General features: G+C 40.9%; 4 protein-coding genes across 4 annotated transcripts; 2 read left to right on the plus strand and 2 right to left on the minus strand.

Annotated features, from left to right (window-relative positions):
• Positions 1-2104: 2104 nt before the first annotated feature.
• Positions 2105-6076, minus strand: selenop2 (selenoprotein P2). The gene is given in 5 exon segments (XM_008298327.1): positions 2105-3058; positions 3539-3647; positions 3947-4159; positions 4960-5209; positions 6034-6076. Coding segments are annotated over 4 exon segments (882 nt in total). The 5' UTR covers positions 5178-5209; positions 6034-6076; the 3' UTR covers positions 2105-2716.
• A 1280-nt stretch (positions 6077-7356) lies between these two features.
• On the minus strand, positions 7357-12143 carry LOC103369580 (52 kDa repressor of the inhibitor of the protein kinase). Its single transcript, XM_008298328.1, has 4 exons — positions 11728-12143; positions 11268-11427; positions 10115-10290; positions 7357-9878 (listed from the first exon to the last, which is right to left on the minus strand). The coding sequence occupies exons 1-4, from the start codon at positions 11875-11877 to the stop codon at positions 9495-9497; spliced, it is 870 nt and encodes a 289-aa protein (XP_008296550.1). The 5' UTR covers positions 11878-12143; the 3' UTR covers positions 7357-9494.
• Positions 12144-12434: 291 nt separating this feature from the next.
• toe1 (target of EGR1, exonuclease) lies at positions 12435-17262 on the plus strand. Its single transcript, XM_008298329.1, has 8 exons — positions 12435-12772; positions 12897-12937; positions 13094-13190; positions 13322-13480; positions 13743-13856; positions 14250-14398; positions 15066-15228; positions 15429-17262. Exons 1-8 carry the CDS (start codon positions 12659-12661, stop codon positions 16170-16172), a joined length of 1581 nt encoding a protein of 526 aa, XP_008296551.1. The 5' UTR covers positions 12435-12658; the 3' UTR covers positions 16173-17262.
• Positions 17263-18489: 1227 nt separating this feature from the next.
• Positions 18490-20665, plus strand: tmem53 (transmembrane protein 53). The gene is made up of 3 exons (XM_008298330.1): positions 18490-18714; positions 18903-19006; positions 19132-20665. The coding sequence occupies exons 1-3, from the start codon at positions 18663-18665 to the stop codon at positions 19831-19833; spliced, it is 858 nt and encodes a 285-aa protein (XP_008296552.1). The 5' UTR covers positions 18490-18662; the 3' UTR covers positions 19834-20665.
• The last annotated feature ends 3015 nt before the right edge of the window (positions 20666-23680 follow it).

Raw genomic sequence — 23680 nt, forward strand, 5'->3', positions numbered from 1 at the left:
GACTGACCCAATATGCAAATTGCAAGATGGTACGTTTTGTAACCTAAAGGCTTCAGAGAACAGTATTTAGAGGGGAAGTCTGACCTGACAGCTGACTTTTTCCTGCACAAATGAAGACTGAGGGACTGTAGTCTTGGGGAAACAGTAATGAAGACCAGGGATTCCATTACCATCCCTCATTTTACTTTGATTTGTATTTACTTTATTTTACTTTTTCTTACTCCTGTATTCATTTGCATTGTGTTTGTTTGCTGTTGTGCATTGTTTCTGTTGCTACTGTTATGCCTTAATGCTGTGTTCTTTTACCACCGCATTGAAACTGTGAAAGGTATCCTGCAACCTTCATCAGAACCAGATAGTAAGTAAAAGAAAAGTCTTCTGGAAGAAGTTTATATGTGTTGAAAATTCATCACAGGAAAAGTTTAGATCGTTTATTCGGAGGAGAAAAAGGCATGTGTAAAACTGAAATAGCTGACTTTTTTTGCAGCATGTGGTATTTTGTGTGTCCGTAAACTGTACCCTCCTCAAAGGTCTTACGTAAACGAACACCCCACTGCAAATTTGATTAAGCCATCCGGAGATGATCTGGATTATAATTCAAGGATTACGTTCGCTAATCCAAACGTATCTGTTGATAATGGATAATAACTAATAATCCTCTTGATGAATGGCTGCCTGATGTGGACGACAGGGTGATGAATTTTCAAATACGATTAACGTGGAACAGTGCTGCCATCTAGTGTTTGAGGATGAAAGCTTTGCATAGAGCAGGTTCATTCCTCCCTCCTTCATCTCTAGTAGTTTTCAGACGGAGCTAAATTCACATATTTATTCTGGTGGCTTTTGTTAGGACTTGAACTCCCTCTGGTTTGCTTGGTCTTGGTTGAAACTGTAGAAACACCTTTCATGAGAGAAAACAGGTACATCTTGAGACTCAGCTATTTATTCAGTGTTAAATTAAATCACCTAAAATTGTCTGTCCCCTCTTTTAACTTCTATAATTTTGGGGAACATAGACGTACAAACAGCCCGTCGTTCTTCTTGTCACGTGTTCTTTAGCAGTCTTGGTAATTACCCCTCTCCAAGTTAAAACATCTCAATTCAATTAAAAAGTCAAATTTAAATAACTTGCTCCAAAGGAATCTTTGCAGTTGCTGAGTTACTCTCGGTAATTTCATAAGGTCTTTAGTATTCCACGTAAAGTGCTTAGAGGTTACGTAAATAAAACTGAACAGAACGCAATTCATTTGGAGATTAACTCCACTCGCTCTCCTGATTTCAGCGTCCACTTTAACACCACCGTTCATCCACCAGTTTGTGTATACGTTCAATCCACAGTTCATAATATCAAACACACACAGTCTTTTTCTTTTCTTTTCTCGCTGAGTGCAAGTGAAACCACTCTGTCCTGTGTTAGCAGAAGCAGCATGTTGTGTGGACAGAGCTAAGCAGTTAAGCCTCACCTGTAGCCTTAGTAGGATTTAAAGAGGAAAATCCCCAACAGGACAAGACTCCTACAAACTGCTGAGGTTTGAAATAATACAGGGTGTAAATTATTATAAATATATATATATATTTGTCGGACCAGAAACATTGCAATAGTTTAAAAAAACTTACAGCAGTGCACCCTATAAATTGGTATAATTATGACAACAGACATTAACCACAGCTACCAATAGTGCATAATAAGAATCCACTTTGTACTCAACCAATGTTTTGTCATTTCTTAGTTGTATTAACAATGATTAACTGTTACCTTCATTCTGATGGCAGATGGTTGTGATTTTCCTCCTCAAATCTCTCCTCAGTCAGAACATGCTGCATCTCAGTCATGTCTTGAGCAGCACTGAGGTGATCAACCTGCGCTCTAAGTGACATATGGCAGCGTGTACTTAGCAGCCAAACCCCAGCTAATAGTGTAATTTAGAGCGCAAACAAATCAAACTATAAGAAATTCCTGATCGTGCTCGAGAGACATTTGAATAAGTTGATTATAAAATAAGTATAATATGCTAGAAATATTCAAATTTTGACTTTATAGAGGATAAAAAGAGACATTACCTCCCCAATTAACTAACTACACAGGCTACGGACGTAAAAGTTAATATCAGCTTTATTGTTTTTAGAGGTGAAATGTAATACAATTTTACATGTTTCTGCTTTTAAAACCAAAACAACAGTCTAGAAGTTTATTCTACATTCAGAGAATTCATGAGAAGGAAAGTGAGTAACACAGAAAACATGCAAAAGTAATTAAAAGTGTGTGTTAATGGTGTAAAAACTGTTTTTTTGCATCCATGAAATAAAGTGAATCCAAGCAGGAGAGTTGGATCTACTCTAAACAGTAACCTGACTGAGGTTTGCTCTGCAGCGATGGACACCGTCTTGCGTCTCCGTCTGGATGAAAATAACTCCAGAGTCATCCCATCTCTCCGCACACATCCATCTACAGCCTCCTGCTGGCAGGTTTTACACTGTAGACTTCATTAATGGGAGACGACAGGCAGACCCGGTTACTTTATCCACACGGAGACGCATGAAGTGTGGAAACGGCAGCAGAGAAACCACAGTCTGATCACCGCTTCGGAGAGATCCAGCCGCTCTGTAAACTGCATATTCTAAATCCAAGACACTTTGTCAAACATCAAAAAATGAGTGATTTGATCTCAACTAAATAAAGAAGCAAAATAAAAGCACTAGAAATTTCACTGGCATATTAGTTATCCGTCCCACTATTATCAGTGTGGTTGACAGGCTGGTGAGGATGAGGATGATGATGATGGGGAAGAGGATGATGATGCTGAGGATGGGAGTGGTGATGCTGATGATGATGATGAAGAGTTTTATTCTGATTTGCATCATGCTGGTGTTGGGGCTGATCCAGATGTTGGTGCTGCTGGTGGCGGTGGTGATGATGATGGTGATGATGGTTGTCGTGGCGATGAGCCCCCGTCGGAGCTGCCACATCTGGATCATCGGTGGGCGCCGTGGTTGTCAGGTTGACATTGAGTTGAGTTGTGCTGTTTTTTGTGACGTTGTTCCAGGAAGTAGAATTAGACTGGAAAAGATAAATATGACACAAACATCCTCAGTGGCATCGACTTGAAGCTGCTTTTATTTTAGCCACTTGGAAGCAGCAGATCAAACTGAGAATTTTGACATATTATCTTATCAAGTGCTAGTGCTTACAAGCTAATTGCTAACTAATAGCCTGCTGTGTGGTGCAGAATGCAGTGCTTTCTCTGTCAATCATTCAATGAGGTCATGAAGGTGCAATCTGAGGCCCAACGATGAACTAAAAAGGGCTTAAAAAAAAAAAGTTTGTCACTGTGAGCACACACATTCATTTGACCCACTTTTAATAGAAAAAAATATCCACGAGAGCAGCTTTAATTTTAAGAAGTGTAATTTTGTGTTTATGTTTGATTGCACCAGGCATTCATAGCAAACCGTGAGAATCTGAGGTGCTGCTATTCACAACCATTTCAGAAGCGTTCGCACGTGTGTGTTTGTGTGTGTCTTTAATGTAATTACTCACCGTGCAATTGCAGATATTTTTCATGTAAGTGGCTCTGATTGCTGCCTCGACGTAGGGGTAATGCAGGAAGCTGTAAGGCAGCACGATGTGGAAGGTGAGGAGACCACACCTGCAGGAAACGAGGAGAGAGAGAGAGAATGAAAATGTAGATAGAAATCACTGCAGTTCCTTATTTTTGTAAAATGATGCACATGGATGTGGCATAGTTTGGTTTTTATCTAAGATTGTGACTCAGCACTACATTTACATAGTGAGATAAGGCCTAGTTGTGCTTTTAAAAGACTATAATCAAGGGATTGATGGTTGGTTGAATGCATCACTAATACATGTATACTAAGTCTTATCAGCCCTCCTTGTTTTTGTATGAAACTTGCCAGTGATTTAATCTAAAGATGAAGCCAGCCGTACCTATCATAGACCAGGAAGTCATCTTTATCCCCGTCCAGAGCCTCCCACACGTCATTTTGCAGAGGAGTCTGCTGATAAACAGGGACTCCAGGGGGCGCTCTCCTCTTCAGCTCCCAGTACATGGCTCTGGAAATGGCCTCCCGCTCGTTCACTATCATGAAGGACACCTCCGTCAGGTTGCTGCGGTTCAGCTTGTCACGCAGGCCTCCGATCCTACAGACGGACGCAGAGAGGAAGTCGGGAATTATGTTACCTCACAGCTAATCCGGACAGGAAACGGTGCACGAGGAGCTCTTAAAGGCCACATCATCCACCTGACCAGTGATGCTTTATATTGGAACAAAAAATAAATTGGAGATGTCATGTTGTGATTAATTTGTTTGTGATTCACAGTTTCTGCTTGAGAGAGTTTGCAAATGCGCTTGACTTTACAGATCTTCACCTCACGTATTAAAGAAATAACAGTGTGTAAGTAACAGAAGGTTTGATGATTTAACTAAATTTGTTAGCTTTACCCATGAAAAGCTAACAGAAAGAAGCTTACAGAAAAAAAGCACCATATATTCCTGTACATCACTTCTGCACTGAGTGTGCAGCAGCAAATCTGACCAGTAATGCTGCATTTGGGTGTCTTTCTGCAAGCACCGACGTTGCACCTAGTGAGTTATAAAATGCACCTTTTTGTCGTTCTATCGCAGAGCAGAGCTGTAAACACAATGTAAGATCTGCTGCATGTTTTATTATTATCACAAGGTTTATGCTTTTGTGACTTTAATCCTGAAATAGCTGGCAGAATGTCTATATTCTCACAATACAAAGTTCCTTCATTTTTGTAGTTTTGATCATGAAACTTCTTCATGGCAGTTCTTTTGTTGTTGTTTTTTTGTTGTTTTGAACTTTTGCAAGATTATTCTTAATTTTCACACATGGTCAGATTCATGTTTTAGCTGGACTACTGTCATAAACACTAAATGCATCACTGCTCCATTCCTCTTCATCTCTGACAGTCTTACTTGGATGCCTGAGTGAGGCAGAACTGTCAGCTGGCCTTCAGCAGCGCCACCACCACCACGTTTCCCAGCAGCTCCTGCATGGGTGCCTGTCCCTTGATGTCCCAGTGGGGGGCAGGTTTGCAGATCCTGGAGGCGTCATTGTCCCCCTCCACAAACAGGGTGCTTTGTGAGGCCCACAGCAGACCTGGCAGGGCCGTGAACAGCCAGAGAGAACGCATTGTCCCTCCTTGGCTGCCTGGACTGAATCTACCTGACAAGAAAGATACGTGTAATAATCCTTGTTTATTTTGGCCAAAGAGAACTTTGCATGTTTCACAAAGAAAGATGTAGCTATCAACAAAGCACAGCAAATTTTTTTATATAGCTTTGTGGCGCAGAAGAGGATAAAGGCTTGTTTTTGTTTGCGGTCAGTGGACTGGAGGCAGCACGTGCAGACTGACCAGTCTGGGATTCAGTCGTTGGCAGGTTTCCCTCCCCGCCCACCCTCAAAACCAAATGGCCAGTCGGTCTGATCCCAAAATAATTAAAAGAGTAAACCCTCATTGTCTCTCTCATCACATGTGGAGATAATCTGCAAAAAGAGTTTATTATGGGGTAAGCAGCCAACAGACAGAAGAATGTCGGGGGGCAAATGGACAGACAGGCTGGCAGCCACCGAGACAAAGAGAGGCCGAGACAGAGATGCTTACAGACACGACCTGTACTGTCTGAACCGACGCAATCTGGAGCGCTGTTTGTCCGATAACTACGGCTTTTTTGTCTTCTTTTTTTGTATTAGAATTCAAACCTGATTTCGTCTTAAAAAAACAACCTCACAGCTCCAGTTTTACCAACACAAAAGCTGGAATTTGTGTCCCTATGAGCAGCAGCTGCCCACTGAACTCAATTTATAGTAAATGCTTCAAAGTGCACATGCAAAATTGAAACTAACTTTAATCTAAGAGCACTCATAAAACACCCAACGACAAATTAAAATGCAAGTCCAACAACAGCAAGCGGTTAACATGTTCAGCATTTAAAATATATATTAACGAGGATAAAAACACTGATCTGAGCTCCAACAGAAAGCCTTACCTCGGTCCTCCCTCTGTCCTGTGACCCACGCAGACAGTAAAACCCTGTTGTTTTTAAAGCCTTTGAGGTTCACTAAGCACTTCCCCCAAATCAAACAGAAAGAGAGAGGGGGAGAGAAAGGGAGCGAGCGAGAAAGAGAGAGAGAGTCGCAGTGTCGAAGGACTGTAATTTGAAATCAACACTGCAAATCGGGCTTAAAAAGTGGCTTATAATAAGTTTAATTGACATTTTTGGGGGGTTTATTTTGTCCAACTTTGGTAAAAATCACTGATTATTTTAATACAGTATTATTTTTGTTCCATTATCTAGTGGAATATGTCAACATGTGCTACTGTAGAGGTATTTAGAGGCATTCACAGTCCCCAAAGGATAATGATTTGGTTGTCATCTGACTTTTCTTCTAGCTGGACTATGAGGACGACTCTTTCGGTATTGACGGAAATGTTTATCCGACTCCTGAATGGACTACAATGATGTTGGGTAATTATACTTGTAGTCCCCAGAGGATGAACCTTCATAAACCTTGAGCCATCTGACATTTACTCTGGTAACACCATGGGTTGCAGCTGGTTTCCAGCTTCAGCAAAACCAACAACACTGTACTTTGTGTTGACCATCAGACGTCAGCGTGCTAAGATGCTCCGATAAGCCCGCTGACTGTAGTAAACATTAGACCTGCCATGTTTGCGAGCTGTGCCTACATTTGTTTATATGCGCTATCGATCTTATTACTGAACAACACTGACTGTACTGCGTGAGCCAGGCTTTGGACTGTGTAGAGGTGAACGCCACCGTAGCAAACAAACCCACGGCTCCATTTTTGAAAGAAGCTAAAAAAAAAAATCAATGACAATCAGTAGGAGAAGGTCGCAGCGACAGATGTTCTGCAAAGACTTGTTATCGGTGAAAGGAGCAGGAATGGAAACCCCGCTGCATGTGTGTCTTGTCAAAGCTATCTTCTATTTATTCGTACATCTTCGCAAACCTGAAGGCAGCGTTTATCTCGCGTTGTCTTTCCATCACGGTTCAACTCGGGTAACAAGGCAGCTGCAAAGCAAATATCTAATCTGTCATGCGAGTGATTTGCTCAAAGTCCAACCTGAGTCAAAGTAAAAATGCAACTCTTTGTTTTATGCAGGGAGCCGATAACACTGAGATGACACGTGATGTGATAGTATTTAGTTACTACTCTGGTGTTTGAGGAGAGTCGTGGTGTGCTTTCATTTCAGTTCTAATGAAACCAGAAGGAAGAACGGCAACAATGCTGGTTTATCTGCTCCTCCTCTCCTTCACACGTTAACACACAAAGAAAGAAAGAAAACAGGTCATTCATTCACTTTATTTCCCCGTAATGTCTTTGTTTTGGATATGGAAAAGCCACATTTCACACCTTTTGTGGTCACTACAAATACACTGCAAAACTGAACAGACAGAGTAAAGGGTCAAATTCTCAACCAAATGACACATAAATTACATTCCATCTTTTCTTTTCCTGCATAGGCTGGGCTCAAGCTACAGGAGTTTTAAAATTCAGAGGGAGCAGTGCACCGCATCATGTGATCTCACGGGGAAGCAGATGTAAACAAAATGGAGACCGTGGCGCAACAACTTGCTGTAACACTGATGAGGAAATGCTTGGAAGACGTAGTCAACAGGGTTTGTCTATTAACAATGAGAGCTGGAGGGGAGCTACAGATGTTAAAACCGGCGCTGACATTGGTCACAAGGGCAAGAATGTATGATCAGAGTTTCAATCTGGATCTGTAAACAGTTCTCCTCCAACTGCCATCGAGGGTGAAATGGAGGTAAATCGGTCTCCTGTAGCGTGAGCCCAGCATTACCAATAGATTTCAGAACCTTCTTGAAAAACAGTGAAAGCTTCAGTTGTGCAAACGTGACCGAAATGAGCTACAGAACCAGGGATTTACAATAGGAGAGGTATTTGAGCCCAGAACCCAGAGATAACATTTAACCCTCTGAACCCCAAAACCTGCTGTCGGTCCTTCAGCCAATCATGTGCGACGTCTGGTTCCAGTGAGAAAATGAACCACATCTAAGCTTAAATGTTGGATGTTTTATCAAAATTGACTGAGCTCCTTAACGCAACTGTGAAGCCACGACTGACTCAGCTGCAACCAACAGTCATGTGACCAAAGTTCTGTGAATATTTGGCTGAACAGCAGGTTGTGTTTACACAAAATAGATATGTGACAAGTCTGGTAAAAAATTAGAAATGTAGTAAGAGTGGTGAAATATCTTCAGCATGTAGAGCAGCGGTCCCCAACCTTTTTTACACCACGGACCACTTTCAAGCAAGACAATTCTACGGATCGGTCATTGCGCATATAACAAGTAATATAAATTTTTTCCCTATGAAAAAAAGTGTCATAAACAAATAAAATTACGCTTTATTGCTAAATATGTATATACTTTGTCTTCTGTCTCAGCATCGATTAGTTTTATTTATGTATTTTGGCGGCTTAATTTAATGATCGGGCTTTAAAGTCGAGTGCGAGAAACAAGCACAGGTGGAAGTGACGAGAAGACAAGCTCGTAATTTTTCAAAATAAAACACTGCAGACTGCCGTAAAAAACAAAACAAAGCAAAAAAACAATAAAACGTTTTCATTCTTTCTGTGCGGCCCGGTTCTGGTCCACAGCCCGATGGTTGGGGACCGCTGATGTAGAGCCTTCATTTTCTCTGGGCTCCAGGGACTTTGTAAAATAATACAGGAAAATAAACTATCAGAACCTTATGTTGCAGTGAAAAATGAGCCCACAGTGAGTAAAAACATGATGGGAGCAAAATAAGACCCAGAAACTGCTCAGGGTTCAGCGGGTTATATGTAAATATCATCAGACATTTGTCCCAGTTTGCATTACACACATTGTGATAAATGTTTTTACTGACAAAATAAAGCCTGCATCATGTATCAGGAACAGTCAGAGCATACCTCAGCCAGGATCTGCTCTCAGCACACTTAAATACTCTAAAAACTAGCTTTACTTGTGCATGTAAACAGTCAGTGAAATACTTGCTGAATCAGCTGTGGGACACTTAATGAAACATTTTAAATTGATCAGGTTTTGTGCAAATTATTTGCCCCCCACCCTAAATTACAGTCTGCATTGTCATAGGCTACATGGTACACATGCTTCTCTCACATGTTCAAGCTCATATAGTGGCTCTCTACAATAAGAAACACCACAAGCATAAATCTAGCCAAACTGCAAGCCTGAGCATCACACATCGACAGAGCAAAGACGTCTGATGGTGTGAAGAACAACCAGGTGACATCTGAGATCAGTGAACTCCCCACCTCTGTCATAACAGCCATCCATTTATATTAATGCTTAAGTCTTGAGATAGGAAGCATAACCGGCTTCTGTCACTGCAGACGTTTAACACGGCAAACTCTCCCTTCAGTCTTCCCTTCAGCAATTCATGCAAACTGTTCGGATCAGGACAAAACGCTGATCAGTTCCTCCTCATCGTTGTCTCCAACACCTTCCGTGGGACTGTCACATGTGGCCATGAGCCCCAGGCCCAGCTCTGCCAGCTCCTCACAGCTCATGTCAGTCGTCACCATGATCTTAGTCTCCAAGCGGTTACACAGAGTCCTGTAGGAGGGTAGCGGGTAACCGATCTCTCTCAGGTACTCGTAGCCTTTGGTGCCGACCGCACAGCGGATCTTTCTGGCCTTCAGGATCGTCTCCGGAGACCAGACAGCGCGGCGGGAACGTTTGGTTAGGGACAGGGCCCGGATCTGGTCCTCGTACAGAAAGTTCTGGAGACCTTTCTCGATCCGGTCGAGCCGATACAGACGCTTCTTCATCTCTTCTGCCTGATAGAGAAAGGGGACAGTGTGTCAGGGCTATTTACTGCAGTCAAATTCCTGATTCCCTAAATATTGCTTTCTCGATGTTTGGATTTTAAAATGATAGTTTAAATGAAACCAACAGATTACTGCACCCATTAATGAAATACCCAACGAGTATAAGCTCATGTTAAGTTAAAATCCCCCCTCATTTACAAACCAGAACAGTGATACATAGACAAAGGCACAAGCAGCTGTCCTACCTCTTTCTGTAACCTTGCAGTGTGCTGCATCTCCTGCTCCAGTTGTTTCTTCAGTAGCTGACACTGTGTGCAGGGATGCTGGTCTTCAGCCGTCCTGTCTGCATCCTCCTCCTCCAGGCCGGGCAGAGGAGTCCGTCTGGCATAGCCATGGTCCCCAAAGTTCAGCTCCTTCTCCACTAGATTCACAAAGAAATATCTCATTTTACTATTCAAGCTTTGGGATCTGGCACATTAGACATGCACTGACCATGACAAAACTTAGATACCTCGCTTGCTCTGTAAAGCCAAATCATGATCACTATCTATCAATATGTCAATACTTCTGTTTGTCAGAAAGTAAAAAAAAATAAGAATTAGTAATAAACATAGCTCTTTGGGACACAAGATGTTCAACGTCTGTGAAATTACATGATAATAACACGACAGAAATAAAGTTTCTGTTTCATTTACAAGAAAACTATGAGATGTTTGGCCAGAAGGGGTCAGAAAAACATCAAAACAAGCGGACAGAAGGTTACGAAATCTAAGAGCAATATTGCTCCTAATGTTACCAAAAGAAAGCCCATCTAGACATCCAGCAGACACAAACATATATACAGTCTATTAATCACAGTTTTTTAATGTCTTTAGTTTGTTCTCTATCAGCTCCTGAGACATACGATGTAGTTTTGTGCAATCCTGCTGAATGCTCACTCATGATGATAGAGCAGTTTTGATTACATCATTTTAACACATAAGTAATACATAACTTAAAAAAAACAACAAAACCTGTGTTTGCTTGCATCTGAATGAATGAATGCTCGATACAAATAGAATCTACTTTTTAATTGGCGTAACAGATAGTGAAATTATTACAAAAGCTGTGATTGTGTTAAATGAAATTTAAAAAAACAATAACAAAAATTACAATAATTATAATAAGTAAACAATGGGACCTCTTTATAAACAGTCTAATTCATGGCTCTGGTGCAGCATCAGTATTGCACAGTCAAGTAAAATAAAGTCACAATAATAAAAAATAAATAAACCCAGGGTCAGATGTGCTGCATAATACATATCCTCATTTGTAGCTTTTGCAATTTTCTAGTTGCACTGTTTCAAATTTTGATTTGAAGTGTATTAATTGTTCAGCGGTATTTGTGCACAGAAATACCTGGTTCAGGTTTCAGCGGTATCAGGATGTACGAGGTGGTGACTGCAGGGTACGGAGGGTCTCCAACGTTGAACAGAGTCGGGATGGCATTGGGTTTCAGCTTCTTTCCACCAGCTGGAGATCTGGCTATTTCCTCAAACTGGCTCTGCTCAAAATGATCCTTGGGGAAACAAGAGAGGTGCAGAGAAGACACACATTTTATCCAACTAATGACACACCGAAATACAAGAAACACTGAACATGCACACTGTGGCTGCAAAGCTTAGATGTGTTAGTTAAAACCCAGAGGATAACATACTACTAAGTAATAAGTAAATAACAGTCTTGATTTTGTTTTTAAAGCGTTGTTCTAATCTATTAACTTTGGTTCTGCTTTATTGAACTGGTGCATCATCTCCACACGAGTCCCTTCATAAACTAGTGTTAAAATACACAACATGCTAGTCTGCAGTGCACTTACTTGACACAGTCTGGAGTGAGGAGTTGGTTCAAAGTCACGTCGACAGTTCACCACCCATTTCTTCTTCCGTACGGGGTCTTTGGGAAACCTGAACAGCTGTTTTCCGATGCTGGTTGAGTTGGAGCAGTTCGGAGCGGAGCAGCCACCCATCGCTCCCAGTTCGAGCACAGCTAAATTTGGCAAAACGTTAAGTTAGCTTGGCTGGCAAAGAAGCGCAGCGTTTAATTTTTTTTTTTACTTTAAGCTCACAACTTGCACGGTTTAAAAAATAAAAGAAAACGAAGAAAAAGTTCCTATCACGTCAAATGTTAACTCGTGGAAACCGGAGTGTGGTCCTGTAGATTTTTTACATGCAATTTCACGGAAACAATTTAAAACACTTTCTCAGGGGTAAAATATTTCTGACTTTGTTTGAGCCAAAATGGCGCACTTCTCCTCCGTGGTCGGGTACAGTGACGTATCACTTATAGTGGGCTATTGGAAATGCCTGTTTTAAATAGCACTTAAAAACAAAACAGTCAATCACAGACGGTAAAATAAAATCTAAATCCTATATTTCTTTAATGATTTTGTAATAAATATTAGTTCAGAATATTTTCTCAGAGCACTTAGCGAGAAACACTTTTCTTTGCACTCGTGCATCAGTCAAATGACTCTGGATATTTTGCGACAGGACCCAAAGAAGCACGTTGAAATGTTTACGGTTGAAGCGCTGCTAGCTGGTGATTCAATTAAGTGTTCAGCAACCAACAACTGTTAAATTGTTGACTTTTTAAACGTGAATTTAACAGAGACGCTACAAGAAAGGACTTTTCATAGAACAGCTGACAATGAAAACTTTTGCAAAGTCGTGAGCTTAGCTAGCTAACGTATTCCAGGTAGCTGTCGGTAACTTTGCAGGAAACTTTTCCGCCTCGACGTTAAAACAAACATGGCAGGTTCATTGGTTGTTCCTGTCATTGATGTCCAGAATGACAATTTTAAAGAGCTCTGGCCTGCTATGGTTGTAGCCATTAAAACGTCGTCCTTCGTTGCACTGGACACGGTAAGTCCAAGTATCTGTGTGTGTCCGTTTACCAAGCATTGGCATGGCTTAAACTCACTTATCCAGTTGTTTCGTGTACGATTTATAATTGCTGTAGCAGACTCACACTTCTGTGTTGTTGTAGGAGCTGAGTGGTCTTGGAAACAGGAAGTCCTTGCTGGCTGAGTGAGTAAAAACATTTGTGGTCCTCTGCCTCGTTCTTGAAGTATTAACATGTTGTTGGGCAAGAAACCATGCGTCAGTAATGCAGGCTTTTGAGTGAGTTGCATGAATTCTGTCATTGCTTTAGTCAGTGCCCTGACACTTGCTGTCATGTTTCAGATCCATAGAGGACAGATATAAAGCTATATGTCATGCTGCTCGCTCTCGCTCCATCCTCTCTTTGGGCATCGCCTGCTTCAAGAAACTGGACCACAAGGTGAAACAAAATGATGCCTTTAACAGTTGCTTAAAACTTGATGAGAGAATTGCTCATTGCATCTGTTATGTTTGTGAATTGTATCTTCTGCCTTCAGCTCCTTTTTTTTCTTCTTTGTTTCCCTTCCACAGGTTACAGACACATACCTGGTCCAGGTGTACAACCTCACCCTGCTGTGTTCAGAGGAGTATATCATCGAGCCCCAGTCAGTCCAATTCCTGGTGCAGCACGGATTTGACTTTAACAAGCAGTATGGCCACGGAATCCCTTACTGCAAGGGCAATAATAAGGTGATTACAACATTAGTTAAATGTTGTGGAGGGATTAGAAACAGGCAGTACATGCAAGAAACACCTTAAACATTTTGTAACAAAAGGAATTTTGCGTGGGTTTGTATGTTTGCTCATTCAAATATGTTGAAACAGTTCACAGTTTTTGTGGGACGTGCTTATTTTTTTAAAACACATCAGCTCAGTACATTACAAGGGATGATTGACCTTTCTCCGATGTTTGTTTTCTAATTGTCCTTTCTCCTTCTTTCGTCTTTCCAAGGGAGGATCAGATGACCGCGGTGTCCACATCCGAGCGTTGTTCACTGAACTGCTGCGAGCCAGAAAGCCTCTGGTGCTACACAACGGTCTCATTGACATGGCCTTTCTCTACCAGGTACAGAGCACTATTCTTTTTCTTTCTGTTTCATTTCTAAGATGTTAAATCTGTTTCTCAGATATTCTCACCAGATTTTTTCAACATTAGATAAATAAGAAATACTGACTAAAAAGTTAAAAACAGCGACATTTTATAATTTGGTGATATCAAGTTATCGAGCGAGGTAAAGACAGTTTATTATCAAACCATCATGAAATGTTGATGCTTCTATCTATCAAGTGTAAAGCATCAACTGTAATCTAAACAAGTGATGCATGGTGTCAGAAATTGTCATAACATGATTAAATAATGAGAGTAACTTTTGAAGATCGAGCCTTTCTCACAGCATACTGCATGCTTTTTAATGGCTGTTTTTCTTACAGTGAAATTGATTTAGTCTTTGTCTTCCAGTGTTTTTATGCTCACCTGCCCGAGCGCTTGGCCACCTTCACGGCCGACCTGTCTGAGATGTTTCCTGCTGGCATTTATGACACCAAGTATGTCACTGAGTTTGAGCTTCGACTCACTGCCTCCTATCTGGAGTACGCCTACAAGAAATGGTGAGTAATGGTAGTTAGTTTATTTTCATTTGTCAAAAGGACAAGAGCTGACTGTAAAGTGCTAGTAAACTCAGAGATCCTTTTTCACATCTTCATTCTGAACAAGCCTTCCAAAAGCTACATAAAATTACCAGTGACATAATTTATGTCCGACGAATGTAATAATGGTCTGTATATAAGAAAGTAGAACAAAGTATTTTAATCTGCAATCTCTTAGACTTGAAAATGCCGTCAGAATAATGGAAAGAGTTCATGTCTGAAATGCGCTGTAATAGGCCTTCATGGTGATAGATATTGTTGGTTAGCTACAGACTGGCCTCGCAGCTCTTTTCTGACCATAATGTTATAATTTTGGAGTGCTTTTATGTATTTGAATACACTAGTTGTGTGTACATGCATTTGCACACTCAAATAACGTGCTTTGAATTTGATTAAACTCAATTGTGTCTACAGAATGTCGACAACAATGCACATTCAGAGCAGGAAAGTGTTGGAGGGGGCTGAAGTGTAGCGCTGAACAGACGGGCTGCTGTGTCCATTATATTGTCAGGATACCTCGGAGGACTTTTATATTTATATAATTGCTTTACGAAAAGGGGGAGCTGTGACAATGTTTTTATTAGACATCATGTTCCTCTCTGTTCACTCATATCTTCTCCTCTTCCAGTAAGCTGGATAACAGTCGCAGTTTGACCTCCGGAGCACCTGGACCTCATGTTCACATCGAGTTCTGTCAGTACGCTGGTCACATGTCCACCTATGTGGACTATAAAGAGTGTCCAGATGTGGCCTCCTCTGAGGGACAGACTGACATCTGCCAGCGCTTCTCTGTAAGTCTTTTATTGCTTTCCTTTTCACCTCGACTAATAGTTCAGTTTCACTCAAAGTTTCCTAAAATACACTAAACAGTCCCTTTTATTGCCTTGTGGATTTCTCCACATTAGAATAGAGACTCAATAGTTAGCAATTCTGTGTAAATGCTTTTGTTAATGCTTTAATTCATTTGTTTGCTTGTTTGTTTGTCTAACAGGCATTTGGTTGGTGTCCGAATGGTTCTCAGTGTCCGTTATCCCATGACACAGACCTTATCATTCTTCAGGACGAGAAAGGAAAGGAGGACAAGAGGAAAAAGAGGAGGAGACAGAAAAATAAGAGGAGTGGAGGAGGAGACGTAGCAGAGGGCTCCTCCATCTTTGACGGCGCCCCCCAAAATAAGATACCCCATATGGAAGTGGATCAAGATGCAACACCAGGTGAACAACAAGAGGAAACTGCTGAGTCTTGTCCTGACAGTGTGGCGGTAATGGATCGTGATGGAAACACCCAACAGAATGACGGAGAAAGCATCAAAGTTGACAGCGAGGGGAATGGAATGTGTAAAGACAACACGGACTCCAGAAACTCTGCACCAACTGATGACGGCACAAAAACAGACAATGGTGTAGAAAGCAGTACAGTAGGAGCAGGGAGAGAAAAGTCTACTGATGCTCAGAAGAAGAAGGTTGACACAGGAACACATCGGGCAGGATTTGACGCCTTTATGACCGGATACATCTTTGCGTGCTCGTGTACGCTCACCAAGAAGGAAGAGGTTAAAGGAGAAGCAGAGGAGAAGGAGCACAAGGAGGAGGAGCAGTCGTGGCTTCCGACCTGCCTTAATAAAGTCTATCTCAGCGGCAAGGCAGCTCCTCTGAACGTGGTTAAAAGCACCTTCTCCAAGTCATCGAAGGCCCACATGCAGAAGATGGAGATGGTGTGGAGTGGAAGAATGTAACGTGGACACAGAAGAGCAGCAGGTTCATAATTTAATCGTTCACCATGCTAACAACATGGCTGCCTGGTGTAGACTAAACAACTTTGAGATGGATTGCTGTGAAAAGTTGGCATTGACGTCACCAGCGAATAAATCCAAATGACTGGTGGTCAGCTGATTTCTTAAGGTTGACATTTGCGTTTTTAGTGAAATATCTTGGTTGGATTTCTGTAAATTTATGTGCGTGTGCATCAGGAGTACTTGTAATAACTTGGGTTGTTCCCAGACTTCTTATCTTTTGTTCATTTCTTTGGTTAAAGACCAAATACCTGCAGAGCTAATGATCTTCACATCAGCCTCTCCTTTAGTTTGTGTTAATTCAATGTTAGCCTGCTAACTGCTAGCCTAAGATGCCAGACATTCAATGCTAACCTTTACACAGTCATTGTGAACATTTTAGCATATAGCTGAAAACACTGCAGTGGTACATGCTAGCAGAGTGAACAGCATGATTTTCTGTTGACATTTTTGGAATACAGTAATTGTCAGAGTCGTATTTTGAGTAAAAGACTCAACATTTGATGGTTGGCCGTTTTGGAATGTGAGAATATATTAGTTTTGTAGCACCAACAGAATAGCAACCCTGATATTTTGGGCATTTCTTGGACATCTGATAATGCCACTCTGTGCCCCGTATAATGGGCATTTTTTCAGTTTTCAGTTTATTTGACTGAATGACTCATTTTGGTTCATTAGGAAAAAATGAAAACACACAGTCAGTCTGACATTGTTGACAATATGGGGGGAAATATGGCACCATGAGTTACATCTTTGTTGGTTGTATTCTTATTGTCATGTCATTTATACAGCAGTCCTCTGAGGAGTTTTGACCTCATTAATGAAACTGTAAAAACAGACAAAAGGAATAACACTGGCATCAGTGACTGAATTGAAATTCAGCAATAAATTGCAATGCAGAGGCACTTCTTTTCATTTACTTAGCTGTTGTTACACTGGAAGCGAGGTGACTTTTGATATTCATTCATACATTCTAGATTTTTTTATGGTCCTGTCTCTTTTGGAAAGTAAACAAAAAGCTCTTCAACAATGATTCTTTTGTCTTTATTTCATCATCTAAGTTTGTCTGAAAGAATAATATGATCAAACGGTCAAGAAGTATAATTGTATTTATCCATAACAGTAAGAGTGACACAACACACAGTGTGAATGGAATGTGTGACGTATAATAACTGAAGATAGAACTTTATTAATCACAAAGGAAATTGTTGTGTCAGAAAAATAATACATAACATAAATGCAGTGCCTAATACAAAAACCATAAGATGCTTTCATGATACATTGCTAAAAATAAAACTAACTAACTTTTACATGGATATACATAGACAAACTTTTCTTTACTGATAATATGAGAATCATGTGGAGAGTTATTCATGAATTTGAACAACCTCTTGTAATGCGTGAAAATGCAATTGATCAGGAATCTGTTAGATTTCTTATCAATTATGTATACTGTCATCTAAAGTAGTAAAATAATGGCAAACCAGCACTAAATAAATTAACATTAACGAGTCTAAAAGTCTAATTAGCTGGCTTTATGTAAAGCTAACAATGTCACACTATAATAACTTGCTCTGGCTACAGGTAGCTAGCTGGAATTATTTGCTACTCTGAACATCCATTGAGTTGGCAATATGTAAAGATGTTTTATATAAATGATAATAAAGTAAACCATGATCTAATACTGTAACATTATAATTAACCAGCAGTAAAAATGTATTGTTGGTCTGAATGGCTAACTAGCGACTACGACTTTATGTTAAGCTAACAGTGGTATGCTATATTAGCGGTCTAGCTGGCCTGTTGATATTACCATTAGTTTCATGGAATTAATTAAAAATAGCAATGATAATAAAGCAAACTTTTGTCCAACAGGCCCCTCAATTGTAAATTAATTTGCAATAACAGTTTGAAAAGAATATTCAAAAATAATTTAGGAATATAAATATATTATTGGATTTTTAATATCGTTATTGGATATTGGGTTAGGGAGACTAGCGAGATTAAAACCCCTTGTTGTTGTTTTTTTATTCCAAAAAAATATTATTATTATTATCTTATTTATTTATTTATTTATTTATTTATTTATTTAAAGGTGAGGTATTTTCAACATGCACCGGAACGCCATTGCATTAACAGAAGAAAAAGAAGAAGAAGAAAATGGCGGCAGTTCACCACAGGGGGGCGGTAATGCTTCACCTGCTCGACGTTGTTCCGCCACACAAAGAAGAAGTCCTCGGGTCGGGAGGAAGCACCGTGTAGTGGTGCTCCTGCTCCTGACAGTCCACGGACCTGTACGTTGTGAGCCGTTTGTTTCATCCAGGCTTTGCCCTCCCTGATGCAGCGCCCTGTAGCCCGGTCATCATCACTGTTCACAGCGGCCAAATGAGTCAGACAGCACCGTGGGAGAAACACAGCCGATAGCGTTGAGAAATGGCAGATGAAATTGACTACAATATCGTGTTTCCAGATGCGGGGACATCGGGTGAGCCTTATTTCATTGTGCTGTATGTTCATGAGTCAGTTAGCTTAGCCTGCATGCTAACTCTACCTTACAGGCACGCAGAGAAAATGTCATTGTGCTAACTGTTAGCTTCGCTGCTTGAGTTAGTTTACTGAGCTAGATGTGGCTACTGCGCTAACGCCTGTTGTGTCGTGTGCCTTGGTTTACAGAGAGACACTGGCAGGGGACAAAGGAGCCAGTTGTGATACTGTTGGGCTGGGCTGGTTGCAAAGACAAGCACCTCTCCAAATACAGCTCCATCTACAATGAGCAGGTTCAAACCACACATTGCATAAGCTGCTCAGCTTCCCGTGTTGTCTCTTTAAGAGCACTGTAGTACTACAAATGCTATTCACACCTTTACTCATTCATTTTTTCCCCCCTTTTCTTCACTTTTAGGGGTGTGTCACGATCCGCTACACAGCTCCTTTAAAGACAGTCTTCATCTCGGAGTCCTTTGGCTACAAGGAGCTGAGCAGCAAAGCCCTCAAGTTGGTGGAGATCCTCTATGACTACGAGGTGGAGAACAGTCCTATTTTCTTTCACATTTTCAGTAACGGTGGCTTCATGCTGTACCGTTACATCGTCGAGCTGCTGCACAATGACAAACAGTTCAGTTCACTGTATGTGATTGGTGCTGTGGTGGACAGCGGCCCCGGTAGTGCAAATGTCCGCGGGGCCCTGCGTGCTCTGACAGCCACGATAGGACCAAAAATAAGTCCTGTTTTGAGGTATGTCCTAATGGCGCTTTTTGCAGTGACTGTTATCCTCCTGAGAGTTGTGTTGTACCCCTTGACCAAGTACATCCACAAGAACCACTACGACGCAGTGCAGGACCGGCCGCCCTCCTGGCCTCATTTCTTCCTGTACTCCAAAGCTGACCAGATTATCAGACACGGGGACATCGAGTTCTTCATGGAAACCTTGAAGCAGAAAGTCGTCCCTGTGGACAGTTTTGATTTTGTTTCCAGTCCCCATGTCGGCCACTTCCGGGATTTTCCTGAGCAGTACGCTCTCAAGTGCCGTGAATTCCTGGTTTCCTGCATGAAGGCCTCGGAAGGGACCGAAATTAAAAAGAGACAACGTGTTCAAACTCAGTGAAACTTGAAGAGGAGCTCACAAAATTTTGCTAAGAAGTCATTCCCAGATGCCGAAGAGAAGGTGACGGAGTTTTTTTCTGCAGAAGTCTGAAAAAGCAGCGATAAAATGGGGAAATATCTAATTTCTGCACTGAGCGAGTTCAAGATCTTGGTGATGTTTCCTCACCGCTTCATGGGAAAGTTCCACTGCTGTGGTTGAGACGTACTGCACTTAATCTGTATGTCTTTAAAACCCGCCATACGAAACACTGGAAGTCACATCCTGCTGAAGGTTGTGATTTAAAGGCTTAACCCTGCCTACTCAAATGTTTTTACAAGTTCTATACCACATGAAACAACAATATTTAACAATTACAATACAAACGGTTGCTATACACTGAAAAATTGACAGTTAAATCCTTTAGGATAATTTAAATAGTATTTAATATTGCTGTGAAATGTGATGCATTGTAGACTAGTAGTAGTGATTCTAAACCTGAGGAGGCTGGTTAATCTGTATCTTCTATGTGTGAAATTTAATATATATTTATGGTTTTAATCCCATGATTTGCTATTAAAATACCAGGGATCTTATAAGGAAGGCAGCTGTCAAATATTTAAAGAATTGTAATGTTTTCGTCTCCATTAGAGGTCTGAGAATGTTGCCTTACAAAGTAAATTCCTTGTTTTCTGTCCAAAAATTGTAGAATGCTCAGCCCTGATATGTAATACAAAATCGATGTAGTTCAAAAAACAAAGTGGATTGACGATGAATGTATATGTCCAGCACAACTAATGTTCTTTTTAACTGATGTGCCTTCAATAAACCAGAATGCTCGTAGTGAAGTACGTCAGCTGCGTTATTTTGTCAGATGCTTGTTCATTGTCGGCGTATAAATTCCAGATTGTTGATATCATATCACTGAAGTCCTTTAACCTCCAGATAAAGGAAACCTAGTTGTCATAATCATGATGTCTGGTGTGTCCTAAACCACTGCGCTGTCACAGTGTGGGTTTGTAGATCTGTTGTGTACGTGACAGTAAAAAAAAAAAAACAATCCTGATAATTTGACCTTTGTTCATCCGTTTTGTTGTGGTTACACCACACACTGTGGCAGGACTTGGCATCTGTGGCCTTGCAACACAGACAATCATTGTTTAATGGGAGTCTTGCTTCATTTAGCCCTTGTTCACACTACTTTGAATATTTTGCAACATTTTCCTTTTGCTCTGTCATCCACATAAATGGGTTTTAGGTCATTAGAGCTGAGGTTTCTTTTTAAATGCATTCCAAAGTGCAGATTTAAGAAAGACTCATTTTTGCATGTGGATGTGTACTAAAAGATTTTCTGAAACGTCACACCTAAATTCTTGTCCATTGTTGCTTTGTGTGAGCATGAGCTTCAAACTACAACAATGGAAGCTGCATATCAGTTGCTTTACGTTTGGGAATCACCAGCAGTTACAGGTTTACATTTACATTGTCACACGGCTTCACTGGCGTACAAAAGCTTCTCCGTCTGCTGTGCTCAGTGTTACCTGGTCCATGGCATTCACAGTTTAAAGTCCACAGTAACTACAAAACAATAGACTATTCCTCTCTGGTATTTGATAGATCACTGATGTGGACTGGCCCGATGTGCTTGGTAGTGTTGTCATATTTGAGTGCTTGTGGGGTATTTTGGGCAATGATGGCTCTGTGGATACGTTCTATCTTGTTTCCTTCTAGAAAAACCTCCATATTAGTGTAGACAAGGCTTTAATAAATGTGTGAGCTCGTCTTCAGAATTATTTTAAGTCATAGTGGCCCAAAACAAGATAAAAAGCAAACACTGGTGAAAATATATATATATATAATATGTCACCAAGGTCAACAGCTCAGTCAGTCATTGAATATGCAACTGAGTGATACTGAAACCTTGCATAAAAGATGGATTCTACACCAAGTGAAATGCAGTTCAAATTGCAGTAGGATTCTGTTTTTTCACTTGCTTTATCATGGCGCCCCCTACTGGTCCAATGGTCATAACATTTCCATTTGTAGTCCTTCATAAAGGCTGGGCCGAGGAGCTTAAATAGCCCGTACTGCAAAATGAGACCAAATGTAGGAGGACATATTATTTTTTTCACATACTACTTTGACCATACCATGTATTGGGACTTTTGGTCTTTATGTCAGTATGAGTGTAGGGACACACCGCGAGTCTCTACCTACTTTTCATTCCTCAGTTTGTACCTCCTTATTCCTTCTCTTGTCTCTCCTCCTTGCATCCTCGTCCCTCCCACCAGAGATGCAAGAGCTGCTGTTTTAAAACATCAGTTAAATACGATGTGGCACATGCAGTTTATACTGAGATACACCAGGGCGTTTTCACTCATAGTTCCTCCAAAATGCATTTCAGGAACTCAAGTATCCTTTAAATGACACACTGACATCAACTTCTGGGTCACAGGCAGAAGGACAGAGGAGACAAGACAAGAGTTAAAAATACAGAAATAAGATGAGCCTTCTGTCTGTCACCTTTAAGTTGATGAATCATGTTTTTATTGTTCATGTACGCTGTGGCATTGAACAAAATGTAGTCAAAACAAATGTACATCAGCTATTATTGTTATCATTATTATTATTATTGTTAATTTATGGCAACCCTGTCTTTCACTAGTTCAGGGAGATGTTGTGTTTTATTTATTTTGGACATGTCACAGTATCATGAAAAAAAACAAATCCATAGGATTAAGGACCAAATCCGAAACTTCAAATAATGTCTGAAAACAAGTAGGATGAAGTTAAACCTATTAGCTCCTTCATGTCTGTACATCTCATATCTTACTGTTTCCTGTTTCCATCAAACCTCTTTAGAAACCCAAAGAACACATCGACTGTTCCACATCATTGTATTTGTTTGTTTTAAAGTTGCCTCACAACCAGAAGGTCGTCGGTTCACGTCCCGGTGAGGACACCCAGGATCTTTCTGTGTGAAGTTTGCATGTTCTCCCCGTGCAGCGTGGGTTCTCTCCGGGTTCTCCGGCTTCCTTCCACACAGTCCAAAAACATGTTGAGGTTAATTGATGATTCTAAATTGTCCGTAGGTGTGAATGTGAGTGTGCTTGGTTGTCTGTCTCTAAGTGTGGCCCTGTGATAGACTGGTGACCTGTCCAGGGTGTCCCCTGCCTTCACCCTGAGTCAGCTGGGATAGACTCCGCTGTATGTTCTGAGGGAGTAACTCACTGTTTGCTTTAAATATTATTTGTGCAGTTATAAATGGAACTAAATCCATGCATTTCAAAGTATTAGTGTGCTCATTATATCCCACAATATGTCCTATCCTTGTAGCTTTTTTTTTTTTGTGTTGGATGTTTATGTGCTTGCTGAAGAACAGGCCTCACCGCTTTAACAATCTTCATCACCGGAGAGCTCACTGAAGGGAGGCCGTCAGATAAAATCCAGCCGTTTCACCTGCACTGTCATCATGAGACGTCAGGGACTGTTTGAAGAGCGGGACTCTGAAATGGTCCAGCAGGGATGCTTAGTGAAATGTCTAAAACATGTCAGATTTGACATTTGGAAGAGCGACTGGTTGGCATTTGTCTCCGCGCCAGCCCTGGTCCTGGCACTTCATGTATCATGAAGAGCTGCTTGAAGGAAAGAGAGAAAGAGGAAAGTTTACATACCGGTGCAGACAGATGAACATCGCTTCCTGCAGTTTTACGTGAGACGGGCCGCTCTGATCCTGCCAGTGGTCGATCAGTGATGATAATAATGCTATATATACTAGTATAACACATTTACAAAGTTCTTTAACAGACAGAGAAGGTGAATAATGCAAGAAGCTGGACAGTAAGGCCAAAGAAAAAGAGGGGAACTTATG

Source organism: Stegastes partitus, unplaced genomic scaffold, assembly GCF_000690725.1.
Source record: "Stegastes partitus isolate 25-593 unplaced genomic scaffold, Stegastes_partitus-1.0.2 Scaffold1306, whole genome shotgun sequence".
In the NCBI taxonomy this organism is placed as follows: domain Eukaryota; kingdom Metazoa; phylum Chordata; class Actinopteri; family Pomacentridae; genus Stegastes; species Stegastes partitus.

Excerpts from the sequence above, each read along its gene's own strand:
- LOC103369580 (XM_008298328.1), bottom strand. The coding sequence starts at position 11,877 with ATGGGTGGCTGCTCCGCTCCGAACTGCTCCAACTCAACCAGCATCGGA. Across the intron at positions 11,428-11,727 it reads CTCACTCCAGACTGTGTCAA|GATCATTTTGAGCAGAGCCA; the intron begins GTAAGTGCACTG and ends TGTTTCCCCAAG. Across the intron at positions 10,291-11,267 it reads ACCGCTGAAACCTGAACCAG|TGGAGAAGGAGCTGAACTTT; the intron begins GTATTTCTGTGC and ends TTGTGAATCTAG.
- toe1 (XM_008298329.1), top strand. The coding sequence starts at position 12,659 with ATGGCAGGTTCATTGGTTGTTCCTGTCATTGATGTCCAGAATGACAAT. Across the intron at positions 13,191-13,321 it reads TCAAGAAACTGGACCACAAG|GTTACAGACACATACCTGGT; the intron begins GTGAAACAAAAT and ends TCCCTTCCACAG. Across the intron at positions 14,399-15,065 it reads GAGTACGCCTACAAGAAATG|TAAGCTGGATAACAGTCGCA; the intron begins GTGAGTAATGGT and ends CTCCTCTTCCAG.
- tmem53 (XM_008298330.1), top strand. The coding sequence starts at position 18,663 with ATGGCAGATGAAATTGACTACAATATCGTGTTTCCAGATGCGGGGACA. Across the intron at positions 18,715-18,902 it reads TCCAGATGCGGGGACATCGG|AGAGACACTGGCAGGGGACA; the intron begins GTGAGCCTTATT and ends CTTGGTTTACAG. Across the intron at positions 19,007-19,131 it reads GCTCCATCTACAATGAGCAG|GGGTGTGTCACGATCCGCTA; the intron begins GTTCAAACCACA and ends CTTCACTTTTAG.